At 45.2% G+C, this 17,717-nt stretch overlaps 2 protein-coding genes across 3 annotated transcripts in view; one reads left to right on the top strand and one right to left on the bottom strand.

The window, feature by feature from the left end:
• LOC135387790 (origin recognition complex subunit 3-like) overlaps positions 1-17,717 on the bottom strand; it is a 33,958-nt gene that overhangs the window by 4,760 nt on the left and 11,481 nt on the right. The window contains exon 19 of one of the 2 annotated variants that reach the window (XM_064616920.1): positions 17,471-17,717. The exons of the other annotated variant lie outside the window; for it this stretch is intronic. Coding sequence (XP_064472990.1) covers positions 17,612-17,717 — 106 coding nt within the window. The 3' untranslated portion in view covers positions 17,471-17,611. Of the gene's footprint in view, positions 1-17,470 lie in introns of those variants that run through there. 2 annotated transcript variants of the gene reach the window in all.
• Positions 12,041-17,497, top strand: LOC135387789 (uncharacterized). The gene is made up of 4 exons (XM_064616919.1): positions 12,041-12,091; positions 14,373-14,410; positions 14,466-16,550; positions 16,846-17,497. The coding sequence occupies exons 1-4, from the start codon at positions 12,055-12,057 to the stop codon at positions 17,278-17,280; spliced, it is 2,595 nt and encodes an 864-aa protein (XP_064472989.1). The 5' UTR covers positions 12,041-12,054; the 3' UTR covers positions 17,281-17,497.

The raw sequence follows: 17,717 nt of genomic DNA, 5'->3' as shown, positions 1-17,717 counted from the left end.
TCGTCCAAGACGGCAAGTAGAGCGAGGCGGCCTTGACCACGTCTCTTTCAACTACGCTCTGTCTGCTCCGATTTGGGCGTTCCTTTTTTTTTTTTTTTTTCTAGTATTGCTAGGTCAGCCTCTCCCAGCTGCCGCTGCGATTGATGACATCAAAGGCGTGTTCGCTTTCATTGGTCCCTTTTATGTTTTCTGGGTCTGCTTGGCTCCAAAAGAGTCGACATCTTCCTTCTGAGCTGACCACTATTACCGAGCGCCACCAGTGACACGCACAAGAAAAAAAAGTACCATCCGCACGTGGGATTCCGGACAATTCTTCACAAAAAAAAACTGCCGAAACCGGACAATTGCTCACTTCAGAAGCGCTGAAGCCGAACAATTAGATAGTCACAGTCGGATATATTATTCAGATAATCACAAATAAACTTGTTATTATTATTCCTTGTTTCTTCGTGATATGATTTTATTTCGTGTTTATAGCGCTCATACAGTATATTGCCACGAATCATCTTCGAGAAACTTCCAGGGCAGGCACGAAACGGTACGTCTCATCTCGGCGCGTGCTGAAGAAGAAGCAAGAAGATTCCAGACACATCGCCTGCTCTCTGGCAAACGCACGTGCAGTTTCTAGACTTTTCGGCGCGACGCTTAAATGCTTGTGCGCTCCAGGCTGGAGCATTGATTTTCTTTGGACTCGGTTGTGTTCAGAGAGCTGTCACTCTTGTGCTTCTGCTACCAAGTAGTTTAATAAACCGCTTGCTGTTTATTCGACGACTCGCCGGCCCATTTCGCTTCGTGACAATATGGCATTTTTATGTTTTTGTAGTTTAATTATGTTTTATGTTTTGTATGCTCTTTTGTAGCCTTCTAAAGTTGAACGCTTCCCGCAAACGTCGAGTGCTTACATTCATCATTCAAACCCAGAGGCTGAGAACACATAAACGACACGGTCACAATACAAGGTGTTGTTTCTGTGACCCTCGGTCTCTCAACTATGGATGTCTATCATCACCAGCTCGCCTGCTTCCAGGCCATTTTGAGAGTTGTTCACCTTTTCCGTGGGCAAAGCGAAGCTCTGCTTCCAAAGACAAGTGTGGCTCAGAAACCACACGGTGCTTATCTTCATCATCGCAATGGCTTCGGAAGCGGATCATCTCCCCACAGATACTATGCGGCATATAGAACTGAACCGGAGCCGAAACCGGAATTAACCGTTATTTTTAGCTGGAACTGAACCGGAACTTAACCGTAATTACTCGTGCCATCTTGGAACTGAACCGGAACCGAACCGATCTAAAAACCGTTAGCCGGTTAAGGTTACCGGTTCGGGTTGGTGCGTGCCGCCTGGTGGCGACATCCGTTTTATGCGACATAATACTGGAGATCTGGCGGTCCATTCAGTAGGGCGGGACATACAAGGCTAAGGACGAAGGAAGTTTTCCTCTCGACGCTGCTTATTGCAGAAACATGTTTTGTCATTCCTACATTCGACAGTTTGCAACATCAGCGCACTGTAACGAAATCATGTGGAACATTAAAAACGTAGCCAAAGAACCACTATGTTCAGTGAGGCTGCACTGCACTGCTGTTGCAAGTGTGCCGCGAATCAACTGTCACACTTCCATTTGCAACTTTGAAGTGCCCCGGCGTGGCGTACTGCTATAGTTTCGATTTTAGAGACGTAGACGCTGGCAGTCTGTCAGGACGCAGACATAAAGAAGGCAAAAGGAAGCACACGGAGCTGAATGCAAGTTTCGGTGAGTCAAGTCCCTCCCACTTGAACTTTAACAAAATCCAACTTTATCAAAACGCGTGGATGAACCATGCGATTGGATCATATGAAACTACGTCACACAGCATTCCTACAAGAACTCTGCGTCAGTGGGCTCGGCGAATGTTGGTTTGCAATGTACGCTAAACATGCCATTCACGTTATCCAGGTCAGTTACTTCTCTGCTGTAAGTAATGATGACCGTTTTTGTGCCGAGCCCACGTGTGTACTCGAGTCTGTTTTCCGACTGCGTTGTTCTTTCCAAATATCTATTGTTGTGCGGAGATGTTTAAAGTAATCCGGGTCCTAAAAATGGTGCCAACCCAGCGCAACCACAAACTAAGCAACTGGATGACGTTATTGAGCTGCTGCACGAAGTAGATAAACGCGCAGCAACGCTGGACGAAGGTCTTCTCTCATCGAATTAGTCCAGAATAAGCAGAATCAACAATCAATCGAAAGCAAGCTGTCTAACATTAATACTCGCCTTGACTCTGTTGAACAACGCGTCTCGTCTATTGATACCGTTCAAAGTGAACTGCGTATGATTAACACCACTATTAAAAGTGAGAATATGGCGCTTCATGCGTGACTAAACGACAGGTCTCGACGTGACAACGTTGTAATCCATGGTCTGCCCGATAAACTACACGAAACGTTGGAGGAATCAGAAAGTGCAATGATCAACTTTATTCCCGATTCACTGCAGGAGAGAGCGACGGCATTGCTCGGGCGCACAGAATGGGAAGTTCTTCTGAGACCAAAACGAGACCCATTATAGTTAAATTCTCGTCCTTCAAAATAAAAGATAAAGCGCTTAAACCGAAAGCACGTTTAAAGGGAACCAAGATATCAGTATCTGAAAACTTTTTTTAGCAACCCGTTTGGCTGGGAAAAACTAGTCGAATATGGTCGATCCCTTCAAAATCCTTTCCGTCTTCAGTAGAATAGATTACACGCGGGTGACAAATGTTTTGTCTATCATTCTGCCCGTTATGCAACTCTGCACTCAAATTACATCATCGGCTCCTAAACTCAGTGCCATTACGGAAAGCGGCCACACAAATCTGAGTGCTAACACTATAGGGCCAAACAAAAAGCTGTTGCTCCAGCCACGCCCAGCAACTCGACTGCATAACAACCAGAGAGGGGCGGTGGAGTAAATCTGGACTCTGCCATATCTGTGTTATTGATACATGCGATGTGGACATCATAGTGCTTATACAGAAACGTGGTTATCTGCGAAAGTGTGTAATCGTGAACTCTTTCCATCTGTTAAACCCTTCAATGTGTACCGCGCTGGTAGGGGTTGTAGAACGGGCGGTGGTGTGCTCGTAGCTGTGTCATCGGAACTTGCTTCATATGTGGAATTCATGTAGCTTGTGACCTTGAAATTATGTGGGTGTCGATTGTACATTCTTTTAGCAAAATATTTTTTGGTGTCTGATTGTCTGTTATCGACCCCGTCTCACTCATCATAGTTTGTAAGAGATCTTCATTAATTTGATTACTGTCCGTCATGTAGGCATACCGGTGTTCCTCTAGGGTAATTATCCCAATATATTGTGGTCCACATAGCCGCCTTCGATTGTACCGTTTTCCGCGGAATGTCACGATTTCCTTATCTTATGCATGGAATATAACTTGGTTCAGTTTGTTAACGAATCAACTAGGATCACATCGACCTCTTCATCCATTTTGATCTGGTATTGACAACAAAGCCTGACTCTTTGTATCATCTCTCGCTTGTTTAGGAGGTCTGAGTGATCATCAAATGATTCATTTCACAAGTAACTCTAGTGTCAAACAAAAGGCATTGCCTAAGCGTCATAAATATATCCGCGACTATGCACCTGCTAACTACGATGCAATCAATCAATCTCTGCAAAAGTAGATGGGTAGAAATCCAGCGAACCGGTAGAGATGTGGGAAGGGAGTTGCCTCAGGACAGAAGCCGCCGATATTTCGAACAGAGAAATATTCTTTCTGAGACATTGAGACATCTGAGACATCAACAGAGAAATTCTCTGTTGGAAATATCGGCGGCTTCTGTCCTGAGGCAACTCCCTTCCTAAATCTCTGCAAAAGTTGGTCGATAGGTTTCTAGAAGGCTTCGAGCAACGCTCGATGCTTGAAAACTGGACCCTGATCACAAATGAGGTACACCGTCTTATCAACGCTTGCATACCACTTGGTAAATTCAAGACACCATGGTTTAATCGTACTCTTAGTCGATTGCGTAACAAAAAGAAACGTTTATATCGTGCAGCCCGATTGTTAAACACTTGTTCCCGCTGGGCTGCCTACCATTTAGCAGGAAAGGAATAGAAAACCACTTTTAGCAACGCAAAATTATTTTTCTTTCGCAACACCCTACCACGCATGCTTAACTCTAAAGCATGGTTCACACTAGTGCGTGCGGGCGCTGGTTACCGTGGCAACAGATACGTGCGGGACCTCCCGCAGCAGAACGCAAGCGGAGAACGAAACGTGAGGCCGCCTTCCGAGTGTGCGCATGAAGGTCGCCGGAGTGGAAGGAGTTGGCGGCGCTCATTCGGACGCAGGTATGTGAACAGCGGAACGGATTGCTTACAACACACGCAGGCGCCCGCACACAGCAGAACGCACTAGTGTGAACCATGCTTAATCCAAGAAAATTCTGGAGTACCTCACGTGACCATCCCATTGAACTGCAGCGGTGAACCAGTTCCCTCAAGTGAGTGCGCTAACTATTTTAATCAAGTATTCACGAAAATGTTTATCAGTAGTGTCGCCAACTTTCCTCATGATTTTCCAAGTAGCGATTTCGTATGTATGCAGCTTGTATTAATCAGTGTTCCTGGTATTGTTAAGATTATCGAATCTCTTAAGATATCTTCTTCATGCGGCACCGATAATATTAACTCAAAGTTTCTCAACAATTCCAAACTGTATTGCTCCATTATCTAATCTAAGCCCTTTGCACAATCCCTAACGTCTGGTGAGCTACCAAATGACTGGAAGACTGGTACGGTGGTTCCAGACCACAGAACAGGCGATAAACCCTTGGAAACTAACTATACCGACCAATATCCCTAACCAGCATACCTTGCACAATCCTTTAAACATCTTGCGGAACATTTGGATTCGCATGGTTCCTTCTCTGCATATCCAACATGATTCTCGTAAGTCATTCTCCGGTTCAACTCAGCTTATTTAACACACGACCTTCTCAGTATTCTCGATCGGGGATCCCAGGCAGATTGTATCTTCTTAGATTTCTCAAAAGCCTTTGATAAAGTACCTCATTCCCTTCTTCTTAATAAACTGCGTAGCCTTAATATCGATCAGCAAGTTTTATCTTGGCTAATACCCTTCCTTACTGATCGAACACAGTACGTAACTGTTAACGATTCGGACTCCCGGAGCCTCCCAGTAACATCCGGGGTTCCTCAATGCTCTGTTCTTGGATGCCCTGCCTAGCTGTGTCTCCTCATCCGCCCGTCTATTCGCAGATGACTGCGTCATCTACCGCGAATCGATTGGGCATGGAGCTCCATAAATGCAAACATATGCACGTGTCTAGGCGGCAGCAAGGTGTCAGTCATTGCTACAGTATTAACCATATCCAGCTCCAGTCCATATGACCACATACAAATTTTTGGGAGTATTACTAACGACTGACCTTTCTTGGAAATCCCACATTGAATATGTCACTAACAACGCAAACCGTACCCTCGGATATATTACAAGAAATTTTTCCATGGTTTGATCCTTTAGAACCTTCCCAAGGCCACTTTGCATTGTTCATGACTCCTCACATCTTCCACCATTACGCTTGCAAAGCTTGGGTAGTAATTGGAAGGAGGAGTCCGTCCCCAACATAGTGCAACGATAACGCACTTGCTCGCGTGCGTTCTGCACTTTGTAACCTCTCTTCACGGCTGGAGATCCCAGACTGGGCATTATTCCCTGGGTCACCGAAAAAAAGAAGGCCCGGGCTGGGCTCGATAAAATCGGCCCGAGCAGAGCCGAAGTACCAATATATCATTTTCTATCGACCAGAAGATTCTGACAAAATGCGCAAATACAATACTGCACAAAATTTATTGAGCTAACCAGTGTAGATAGTGGCATGGACACTTTTGCAACATGGAGTACATAAAAGTTGCCCACAGAAAGCGTAAAGAGGCACTCAAGTTTCGCACGGCGGCCGGGATCTCGCTACCTGGACACAAGGACAAAAGTTGTTCAAAAAGCCTCCATATTATTTATATTCGAAAGAAACTCATCGAGGAAAGAAAGCAGCTTTGAAAATTATATGCAACATGAAATACATGGTCTCAAAAGTTGCCCTCAAAAAGTTTAAAGGGCACTCAAGTTTAGGTCGGGATGTCGCTACCTGGACACAAGAGTTAAAGTTGTCCATAAAGCCTCCATATTATTGATATTCGAAAGAAATTAATCGAGGAAAGAAAGCAGCTTTGAAAACGATATGCAATGTGAAGTACATGGTCTCAAAAGTTGCCCTCAAAAAGTTTAAAGGGCACTCAAGTTTAGGTCGGGATGTCGCTACCTGGACACAAGAGTTAAAGTTGTCCATAAAGCATCCATATTATTGATATTCGAAAGAAATTAATCGAGGAAAGAAAGCAGCTTTGAAACGATATGCAATGTGAAATACATGGTCTCAAAAGTTGCCCTCAAAAAGTTTAAAGGGCACTCAAGTTTAGGTCGGGATGTCGCTACCTGGACACAAGAGTTAAAGTTGTCCATAAAGCCTCCAGATTATTGATATTCGAAAGAAATTAATCGAGGAAAGAAAGCAGCTTTGAAAACGATATGCAATGTGAAGTACATGGTCTCAAAAGTTGCCCTCAAAAAGTTTAAAGGGCACTCAAGTTTAGGTCGGGATGTCGCTACCTGGACACAAGAGTTAAAGTTGTCCATAAAGCCTCCATATTATTGATATTCGAAAGAAATTAATCGAGGAAAGAAAGCAGCTTTGAAAACGATATGCAATGTGAAGTACATGGTCTCAAAAGTTGCCCTCAAAAAGTTTAAAGGGCACTCAAGTTTAGGTCGGGATGTCGCTACCTGGACACAAGAGTTAAAGTTGTCCATAAAGCCTCCAGATTATTGATATTCGAAAGAAATTAATCGAGGAAAGAAAGCAGCTTTGAAAACGATATGCAATGTGAAGTACATGGTCTCAAAAGTTGCCCTCAAAAAGTTTAAAGGGCACTCAAGTTTAGGTCGGGATGTCGCTACCTGGACACAAGAGTTAAAGTTGTCCATAAAGCCTCCATATTATTGATATTCGAAAGAAATTAATCGAGGAAAGAAAGCAGCTTTGAAAACGATATGCAATGTGAAGTACATGGTCTCAAAAGTTGCCCTCAAAAAGTTTAAAGGGCACTCAAGTTTAGGTCGGGATGTCGCTACCTGGACACGAGAGTTAAAGTTGTCCATAAAGCATCCATATTATTGATATTCGAAAGAAATTAATCGAGGAAAGAAAGCAGCTTTGAAAACGATATGCAATGTGAAGTACATGGTCTCAAAAGTTGCCCTCAAAAAGTTTAAAGGGCACTCAAGTTTAGGTCGGGATGTCGCTACCTGGACACAAGAGTTAAAGTTGTCCATAAAGCCTCCAGATTATTGATATTCGAAAGAAATTAATCGAGGAAAGAAAGCAGCTTTGAAAACGATATGCAATGTGAAGTACATGGTCTCAAAAGTTGCCCTCAAAAAGTTTAAAGGGCACTCAAGTTTAGGTCGGGATGTCGCTACCTGGACACAAGAGTTAAAGTTGTCCATAAAGCCTCCATATTATTGATATTCGAAAGAAATTAATCGAGGAAAGAAAGCAGCTTTGAAAACGATATGCAATGTGAAGTACATGGTCTCAAAAGTTGCCCTCAAAAAGTTTAAAGGGCACTCAAGTTTCGGTCGGGATGTCGCTACCTGGACACAAGAGTTAAAGTTGTCCATAAAGCCTCCATATTATTGATATTCGAAAGAAATTAATCGAGGAAAGAAAGCAGCTTTGAAAACGATATGCAATGTGAAGTACATGGTCTCAAAAGTTGCCCTCAAAAAGTTTAAAGGGCACTCAAGTTTAGGTCGGGATGTCGCTACCTGGACACAAGAGTTAAAGTTGTCCATAAAGCATCCATATTATTGATATTCGAAAGAAATTAATCGAGGAAAGAAAGCAGCTTTGAAAACGATATGCAATGTGAAGTACATGGTCTCAAAAGTTGCCCTCAAAAAGTTTAAAGGGCACTCAAGTTTAGGTCGGGATGTCGCTACCTGGACACAAGAGTTAAAGTTGTCCATAAAGCCTCCATATTATTGATATTCGAAAGAAATTAATCGAGGAAAGAGAGCAGCTTTGAGGACGATATGCAACGTGGAGTACATGGCCTCAAAAGTTGCCCTCAAAAAGATTAAAGGGAACTCAAGTTTCGGTCGGGATGTCGCTACCTGGACACAAGGGCAAAAGTTGTCCATAAAGCCTCCATATTATTGATATTCGAAAGAAATTAATCGAGGAAAGAGAGCAGCTTTGAGGACGATATGCAACGTGGAGTACATGGCCTCAAAAGTTGCCCTCAAAAAGATTAAAGGGAACTCAAGTTTCGGTCGGGATGTCGCTATCTGGACACAAGGGCAAAAGTTGTCCATAAAGCCTCCATATTATTGATATTCGAAAGAAATTAATCGAGGAAAGAGAGCAGCTTTGAGGACGATATGCAACGTAGAGTACATGGCCTCAAAAGTTGCCCTCAAAAAGATTAAAGGGAACTCAAGTTTCGGTCGGGATGTCGCTACCTGGACACAAGGGCAAAAGTTGTCCATAAAGCCTCCATATTATTGATATTCGAAAGAAATTAATCGAGGAAAGAGAGCAGCTTTGAGGACGATATGCAACGTAGAGTACATGGCCTCAAAAGTTGCCCTCAAAAAGATTAAAGGGAACTCAAGTTTCGGTCGGGATGTCGCTACCTGGACACAAGGGCAAAAGTTGTCCATAAAGCCTCCATATTATTGATATTCGAAAGAAATTAATCGAGGAAAGAGAGCAGCTTTGAGGACGATATGCAACGTAGAGTACATGGCCTCAAAAGTTGCCCTCAAAAAGATTAAAGGGAACTCAAGTTTCGGTCGGGATGTCGCTATCTGGACACAAGGGCAAAAGTTGTCCATAAAGCCTCCATATTATTGATATTCGAAAGAAATTAATCGAGGAAAGAAAGCAGCTTTGAGGACGATATGCAACATGGAGTACATGGTCTCGAAAGTTGCCCTCACGAAGTTTAAAGAGACACTCAAGTTAGGCCCGGCGGCCGGGATACCTGGACACAAAAGGACAAAAGTTGTTCATAAAGCCACCATATTATTGATATTCAAAAGAAATTCATCGAGGAAAGAAAGCAGCCTTGAAGGTTATTTTCATATGTAGAGGAGGTGGTGTTCCTCTACATGAGTCCTGACGGCGATGATGGAATTTCCAGGCCGGCAGATGTGCGTGGCCTCACGCTAGATCGATGTCGGAAGAACTGGCTGCCAGGCGCTGTAGCGCGCGGCAGCAGAGGCGCGTCGTCGTCTTCCACGGGCCGTCACATCACTCCCCCCTTCAGACGCGGAGCGGTGCATGCGGTTCATGTCCACGTCGATACCGGGACGAGGAGAATGAGGACGACTCGTGGGTGTTGGACGGCCGAGCACACGGCTTGTGATCGTGTGAGCTGACGCCGCACCGGCGGGACTTGCACAACGGTATGCATGTTATTGTCTTTCTCGGCGACCGGGATGTCGCTGGACATAAAAGGAATGGGATGCGTCGGTTATGAATTTCCGTCTTCTTCTTCTCAAGATTGCAGAGTGTCCTCTCATTTAACTCCTCAAACGACTTGTCATGAGAGACCGCACTTGTTAAGGGAAAGCGCTTCCTTTTGCTCACAAATCACCGTCCCTTTGTGATTCTCTCAAGGTCCTTCATTTGGCGAGCAGAAATTTTTGCCCCTTTAAGCTATCTATGGCAGCTGTGATGGTCGGCATCAAATCGTCAATAAGGCAGCTTGAAACCTGACAGCTTGGCGTCTGATTTGTACCACAATGGCTCCACCAGCTTCACTTCCAATCCAATCCAATCCAATCAGAATCCAAAGCAACTCGTTAGTGGGCTTAGGTAACGCCAGAAATGCGTCTACAGAAAATTCATGGGATCATGCACTCAATGTAATTTAATTGCCAATTCTTTACATAAATTAAATGGCGGCTGGAACACTCAGTTCTTGTTCCCCGATGAAGCTGTTACTGTGTTGCATTCAGCGAAATGTTTCCTCAATGGTGGATCAGATGCCGCCCATAATAACTATGATGTTTTCTATCCTATTCCACTGCGCGTTGGCCGAGTTTTTCACATTGGCGAGATGCAAATGCATCGCAAGAGCTTAGTCGTTCGAATGAAAATCAAGGCACGAGTGCATCCAGCCACTCAAATGAAGGATTGCGTGAAGCTATGTTGGGAGCTCTTTAGCGAGACACTTTCGGCCGAAGCCTTGTGAAATTGATAATTGGGTGATAGCCATAGATTTCCATCCAGTTGGCGACCATTATTTGGACGAAATTCTTCTTCTTCGGATGTTGGTTACTGTTTCGACTCGTAACATCCCAAGGGGATCACATGAAAGAACGGGTCTACCGCTAGCGCCCTTGAAAATATGCCGCCTGGCGATGTTACAATTGCTTTCCTCTTCGAAATACCGTTGTAAGTTCAATGTCAGTAGCTGACGCGTGACCCACCCGAAAAAAGAAGGAGCTCAACCAAATGGAAAGGATGAAGGATCACATTTTCGGGTAACCTACTTGGAACCATGGGGAGAGGGAAATCTGTTTCCCTCCCTCCTATATAGACGAGCTGGTGCACGGAGCGTCTGATAAACAAGCTGGAACCTTCGGAAATTTTGTGTGGGACTCCCTTTTCTCCGTCTCAAGTGCAAGCTGTGAGTACTTTTTTTTTTAATATACATCAACCGAGTGACACACAAGCGTAACTTTTACGGCGACGGGCAATGACTTCGTTTTCCAACTCGAGCATGTTATACACACGGATACACTTGGTTGGCCGATACTGATGGCCGATACACAAGCGGTGACAAGCGTCGACACTGACAAATGCAATTTCTGAATGTGGTTCGAATTCGCCGGCGATAACTACTCGTGCCGTACAACAACAAGTACACTGATGATGACGAATGGGGAAATTGGTCACCCGCGTTTGTGGTCCGCCAATGAGAGGAGGGGGGAGACGATTGCAAGGCTGCACATCAGGATTAAAGGACACGAAGGAGACCGGTGTGTCGCAGAAAATCCAGGAAAATCTGCAGAGCACGACAGTTTGGCAGAGTGTCCAAGAAGGAAGTAGTAGATTGGAAAAACGAGGAGACATAAAATGAGATGAACAGTTGAGCTCGCGTGGCTCAGTGGTTAGCGTGCTGGCCATGTAACGTCAAGGATTGGGAGGTACCCAGATTGGAATCTCGGTGCCGGCTGCGCTGTTTGAGGTTTTTTGCCTGGGTTTTCCTCAAACACTTTCACACATATATCGGCGCAGCTCCCTTAGAAGTCGGCCCAGGACGCACGTTCCTAAAGTCGTGACGACAATGGCGAGCCCCTTCACCAGCATTCCACTATGTCGCAAGACATGAAAAACCATAACGGCGGCGAAAACCTCATATATACGAATATCGTGCGCCTAAATATGAGGGAATCAATGTTACGTACACCAGCTAGGAACAAATATAGTATCGCTACGATTATATAAGCCGATGTGAGACGAGGTCAAGTTTCTACGAAAAAGCGGGGACTGGCAACGGAAGAAACTTTTCAAGATGCAGGTGACTGAGAATGCTTAGAATGTACATTTCAAGGGTCACTAATGGCCTCGAGGGTTTTACATTATGCATTACTAAGAGCGGCTTCGCACGCGGTGCAACATGGCCACACCTTTCCAACTGTTACTCGATGTTCCTGTTCGGTATATTACGTCTTTCCTATAAAACAGAACACCGAAATAACGAAGCGTTCGCACGAAGGAAGAATTGTGAAGGAATACAATTTTCGTGCTCCTTTTACAAGTTCCGCCGAGCGTTTCTTTTTTTATTAACGGTTCTCTTTTTCCTGGAGGGTCACGCATCGCGTATTAGACGCTCTGTAAGAATCAGACTTGCAAATCGGTCACATTCTATGTCGGGGGGGAAAACTGACGGTGCTCTTGGTTGCGTAGGTGGCGTCTCATGGCAGCTCGACGCCGGAGTGTACTTCTGCTCATCGGTGAGTTTTTCTTTTTATAATTTGAGCGCCCCTATACCCCCTTCGAAACGTTCTAAGAAAATGCATTCACCTTGTAAAGGTCATGTACTCAAACTCTGGATTACTAAAAATGCCGGGAACACTCATATTTATTGCGTAAAATACGCACCATTTAAAATGATCCCGGCCGAGGACGGTACCAATGTGGGGGAGCTAAACATTGCTTCGAGCACAGTGTGATTTCCGACGCACGTCAAAAGAACCCTAGGTGAAAGTCACTGAAAAGGTTAGCCAGCTGTAGGACTCGAACCCACATCTTCTGGATTACGGAGGCCTTGTATGTGATTGTCCCTTCTATGTTGTTCCAGCCTCAGAACATCAGTACTCTCATGTTCAACCCTATGCAGCTCCGTCTGCCTTGAGAGGGTATTCAATCATAATGCAAGTCCTCTGACGGTTCATTATGAAGACGTTTGTACGGTGCAGTTCTCTTTTTAGACAAGTTTTGAAGACTGAAAAAGGTTAGCGATGGAGGATCACATATTTCTCAAGTCGTAAAACAACGACCAATCATTGTTACACAAATGATAGTGACGTAAAAGAAGTGAACGCGGCCAAATCTGCCTATTTATTATTTTCGACAGCTAGGTGCCCCGTAAACAACCTATAATTGGGTCGATAAGTATGTTGCATAACAACGTACCTATATACTTACTGTGGACAGTAACGACATCTAGAACCAAAGGTCAGTTAAGTTTCGCAAAAGTTAACGCCCGCCATAAATTACGTGACCAATAATAGCCGAGACCCCGTCCAGAATAAAGAGAAGAAAAAAAAAACGGACGAGAAATGTGTCAGACGAAACCAGTGTCGTCTGCTATGGCTATGTCATAGCAGCCGACATACTTGAGCAGGCGATTCTGGTTCAATGTGAGCGTGCCAATTAGACTCGATTTAACATTCGCGTGTACATGCATGCGAGGGCAATGTCCTCGTTTCAAAACTCATCAATGTCAAGGTCTGCTCGCGGCGACTTTTTCGCGGTTACGCAATGGCCATTACGTAACGCACGCTCGGCTCCTAATGGTGCGTTTGTTCCGCCTTTATGTTCGAACCGTGGAAATAAAGCACGAAGGGGGTTGCTGTTTCTTTTTTCAGCAAACGGGAAGAAGTTTCTCAATGGCCGACTACAGCACATGCTGTTTTCCGGGTTAAAGAAAAATAGGATATGCGGCAAAAAAGGAACCGTGAGAGATACAATCGTTTCACCATGCAATGTCTGTGCTGCTGATGCACAAAGAAATACAGATCTTGAGGTTGCTCGCCAAGGGCAATTTGGAAACGCACAGCCGTTGTAATGATCGTGCAGGGCCCGGGAGTTGATGCAAATACATTTTTTGAAATGCGTTCTAAACGATAGTCTGACGTTTCCCCACACATCACAACGACACTATTTTACAATGTCTCGCGTGTAATATATTTGCATATCTCGGTACATTTCTTCCTGATCTTCATAAAATATGACGGCTGCATATAACATCTTATTTCTGGTCCATTTGGTTGCATATTACGGCATACTTTTTTCTCGGTGCCATACCATTTTTGTAATGTTTGTCGTTCTCTATATTTTTCTATATTCTTCCTCTATTCTATATATTTTTCCACTGCTCACGTTAGGGAGGTCTATGCCGCTTTTAGGCTGATTCATGCTGAGCAATCAGTGGATTCGGCAGCATCCAGAACAAACTTCTGAAAACAGAATGCGCGACAAGTAATCAGCCAGTTCAAGTTGTGCTTGATAAAATACGGAAATGAAAGTATTGCAATCCGTGAGTGCCGTTCTCGAAGGCAACGCAACTGTCTGGGCTTATAGATGAGCTTCCTCGAAATAACATGCAACGACACATTTTCGTCGGGCTTTATTAACTGGCAAAACAGTTTTTAGTCGCCCCATGTAAAGATGCACATAAATGTAAAATGCAATGCTTGTGTGTGCACTTTTTACCTGTACGTATAGCTATGGTGCCATATACTGCAATGAACCAAGAATGTCTGAATGTACACGCATGGACGAACGTTCCAACTGCCAATAAGGAATGCGCACTTCCATTTGTAGAAAGTTTTTTTTTTAGACAATTTGGGTACAGATACAGTTGCGAGATACGCAAAAGCTTCCGGAGCAACCTTCCTGGCATATTTTGTACATATTTAGACGCCGAGACTTTTGTGGCCACACGCACGGCTACAACCACACAAACCCAAAGAGAATAGTAACTTGTTTTCCCACCTTCTTTCTGCGCAGGTCTCTTGCTTTGCCTGACCGACCTCGCCAACTCACAGGTAAAAAAGGGAACCCTTACCACGAAACCTTGCCGACTCAATCTCTATTTTACAGTTGATCAAACTACCGCGTCTTTCCGGCAGACTACGGCTTCCCTTTTTCCGTAAACCGGGGAAAGAACCTGCAGGTAGCCAACAGAACGTTGAGGCGGATCTCACTCAATTCCTCCAAAATGGCGCCTCACCAAACGGCCCAACCTTGCACAAACTTCTCCTGAAACAGTACAATGGCCCACCGCTACAAAGCCCCCCCGGCTTTCCGCGACCATTCCCTTTCGGCATGCCGCGACTTCCCCCACCATACTACCCTTTCCCAATACCAGGACGCCTACCGCCCCCACCAGGGTCATTTGGGCCCAAGCCCCTGGGTACCACACCACCATACGTGGGAGTACCACCACCACCACCACGTCCACCTCAATTTAGTGGTCCACCTCGACCACCGAAAGGCGGGCCGCACAAGGCGCCACCGATCGTCTTTGGCGAAAAGGACCAGCGCGGAAGTGCATCGTATGACCATTCTGGCGAGGTGGACGACGATGTTCCCATTGTGATTCGCGGAAGGAAGCATCCAAAACGTCGCCGTCCCATTGTCATCGAAGATATAGACAGTGATGAAGATGATAACAGACCGGTTATCTTGCGAGGGAGAAAGCCGTACAGGACGCAAAGACCTCTTGACGAAGACGACGAAGACGAGGACCTATTCGACAACAGACGACGCCCCATAACTTTAGTTCAAGAACTGTCAGATTCGAGGCCATACAGAGGTCGTCCTTCATTCGAAGACCATTTTCCCTCAAAGCCACAAAGTTATGGCAGCGACCGGTTTATTCCACCAACGAGGTCAAGCTTTTTCCAACCAGACAGCAGCAAGTACGACCACATTATGGCATCGGAACAGACCAATCATGAACACGCTTCGTCTCCTCCATTCTTTTCTGGAGTACCACCTAGCGTCATGGAGCAAGTTAACAGGATCATGTCTTCCCGTCACCACCACATGAACAGTGCTTCGCTAGGCGAATCTGGTGCACAGATTTTTTTTAACGAACCAAAAGTGGTCATATCGCCCCACTTGGACAGTCCGCCACCAGTTAGACAGCGATTTGAGGCACCAGTGATTGAGCAGAAAGAAGGGCTGCCACCTGAGAAACCACTTCTCTTCCACCTGTCCAATAAGGCAACAAATTTGTTGCAGGACAAATATGTCCAAGCCTTGATAGTTCCTCTTCAAAGTAACCTCGATGCTGTTGGCGCTAACCGTGCACTCTATAATCCTTCAGAAGAAGTCACCCTTCCACAGGGGGTTAATGACGTCAAAGAGAAGGAGGATCAGGAAGGGTCTTCTAAGCAGACACCTATGGCTGCACATACTTTCCCACCTGCAACATATATAACGCCACCCGGTTATATGAACAGAGGAGATAATGGCATCCAGACACTGGAGGAACAAAGTAACGCCCAACCAACTGCAATTCGCATTCTCGTTAGAAACCCCGTTGATGGCAGCAGTCGAGAGGTTTTTTCCACAGCTTTTAAACCGGAAAAGCAGCAAGAAGGTGGCGGAAACAAGGTTGTCATCATTGCAATTCCAAAGGACGAGAATGAACAGATGCCAAATTCGAGGTCCAGCAGCGTGGCAAATACATATTTCCAATCGACAAGTCCTAACAACGCGGGCGGCGCATCCAAGCTACAAAATCTTGCGCCAAAAGTACCACATACCGTATCCCTTCCATCAAAGTACCAATATGATGCACCTTTGGGCAATGGAATTACTTTTAGTCAGACTACACAACCTTATAGCACCCAAATTACACCATCAAAGACTGATCCTTCCTCCACGTATTTTGGAGTTCCGCAGATGTTTCCTCACTCACCACCTAAGGAAGCTTCGAGGCACGAGGTAAACCAACAACCAGTTTATAATGACCCACAGGTGTACAATGCACAAAAAGCTAGTACGGGAAGCAAAATTCAGGTGACGGCACCAGCTGTTCAACAGTACACGGCGCAGCATCCTTCTTACTCAGCGGGACAGGAAGATAGGACCTCTCTGGTAGCTCTACCGATGACGACGTTCACCTGCCAAAACAAGGTTCCAGGGTTCTATGCAGACACGCAGCATAAATGCCAGGTCAGTGAATTCCTGTTAGTCGACTGAAAACAATTTGTCCACCCAATTACGATGATGCTTTTGGAGCTGAACGAGCTGACTCGTAGAGCCTATGGCAGATTAGCTTTGGAACTTTACGTGGCAGAGGAGAGAAGGTATTTTATTATGTTGTCTAGATGGCACCCTGCGAGGGCTGCCAATCGCAATCGCCACTGCTGAAATGATTTTCTTTCTCGTTGACCTTGCATGAATAGTGCACTTTGAGAAAAAACGTTTCCATTGTACAGCTGGTAAATATGTGCAACATTTGCGACAGGTATATCACCAGTGCAACAGCGACAGCACAGCCCAGTCATTCCTTTGCCCCAATGGCACTGCATTCAACCAGCAATCTCTGGCCTGTGAATGGTGGTACCGATGCCCACAGTACGACAGCACCAGTAGCGCATCTGGTGTTGGCACCAACCCTGTCCGCTCGCAATCGAGTTACACCACATCCGTAAGCTACAGTGTTGGAGGATCCTCGCATCAAATTTCGGCACCACCTTCCGTCTCGACATACGCAACCGTACTGAAACAGACGTCAAAGTACAAAGTGCCGACAGAGAGCCTGAGGCTAAACAAGACATCACCAACAGGGGGATTCAAGGCTCGGAGGCCGACTCAACTCCAAGGCACAACACGACAGAGGAGGTTACGAAAACCGGCAACATCAACTACTACAGTAGTGCCACTTCTTACATCCACGTGATCTGTGTGTTCATAAAACAACCAAATATGTTATTCTATCACCTCAGGTTTTTGTCATAGACTGTGAACTGTGAGCGAAAGAGACGAGATTACTGCGCGCGTGCCTGCAGGGCTGGCACGTGACTTCCATAACTTGTAAATATAGCTTTCCCGTGTGTGTGTGTGTGCTGACTTTGCACTGTGTGCGGAGCTTTTAATAAAAATTGTATTTAATTTAATCCGAGACATCACTTTTGTACGCGCGCGTGAAATTCTTGCGACGGTCCTCGTCACGTTACGGTACAAATAACAACATTGAAAGAAGTCTGAACACTTTACACTGGAGTTACTCATCAACAAGAACCCCAAGTCATGCGAGCGACGTGGTCCGTTTTTCGTTTGGTGGATTTTACGTATCCGAGAAACTGGAGCTCCGTCACTGCGCGAAAGAACTCTGCT

This window comes from Ornithodoros turicata, chromosome 3, assembly GCF_037126465.1.
Source record: "Ornithodoros turicata isolate Travis chromosome 3, ASM3712646v1, whole genome shotgun sequence".
In the NCBI taxonomy this organism is placed as follows: Eukaryota; Metazoa; Arthropoda; class Arachnida; order Ixodida; family Argasidae; genus Ornithodoros; species Ornithodoros turicata.
The sequence above is the reverse complement of the archived record's forward strand: the minus strand, read 5'-3'. Positions and strand labels throughout refer to the sequence as shown.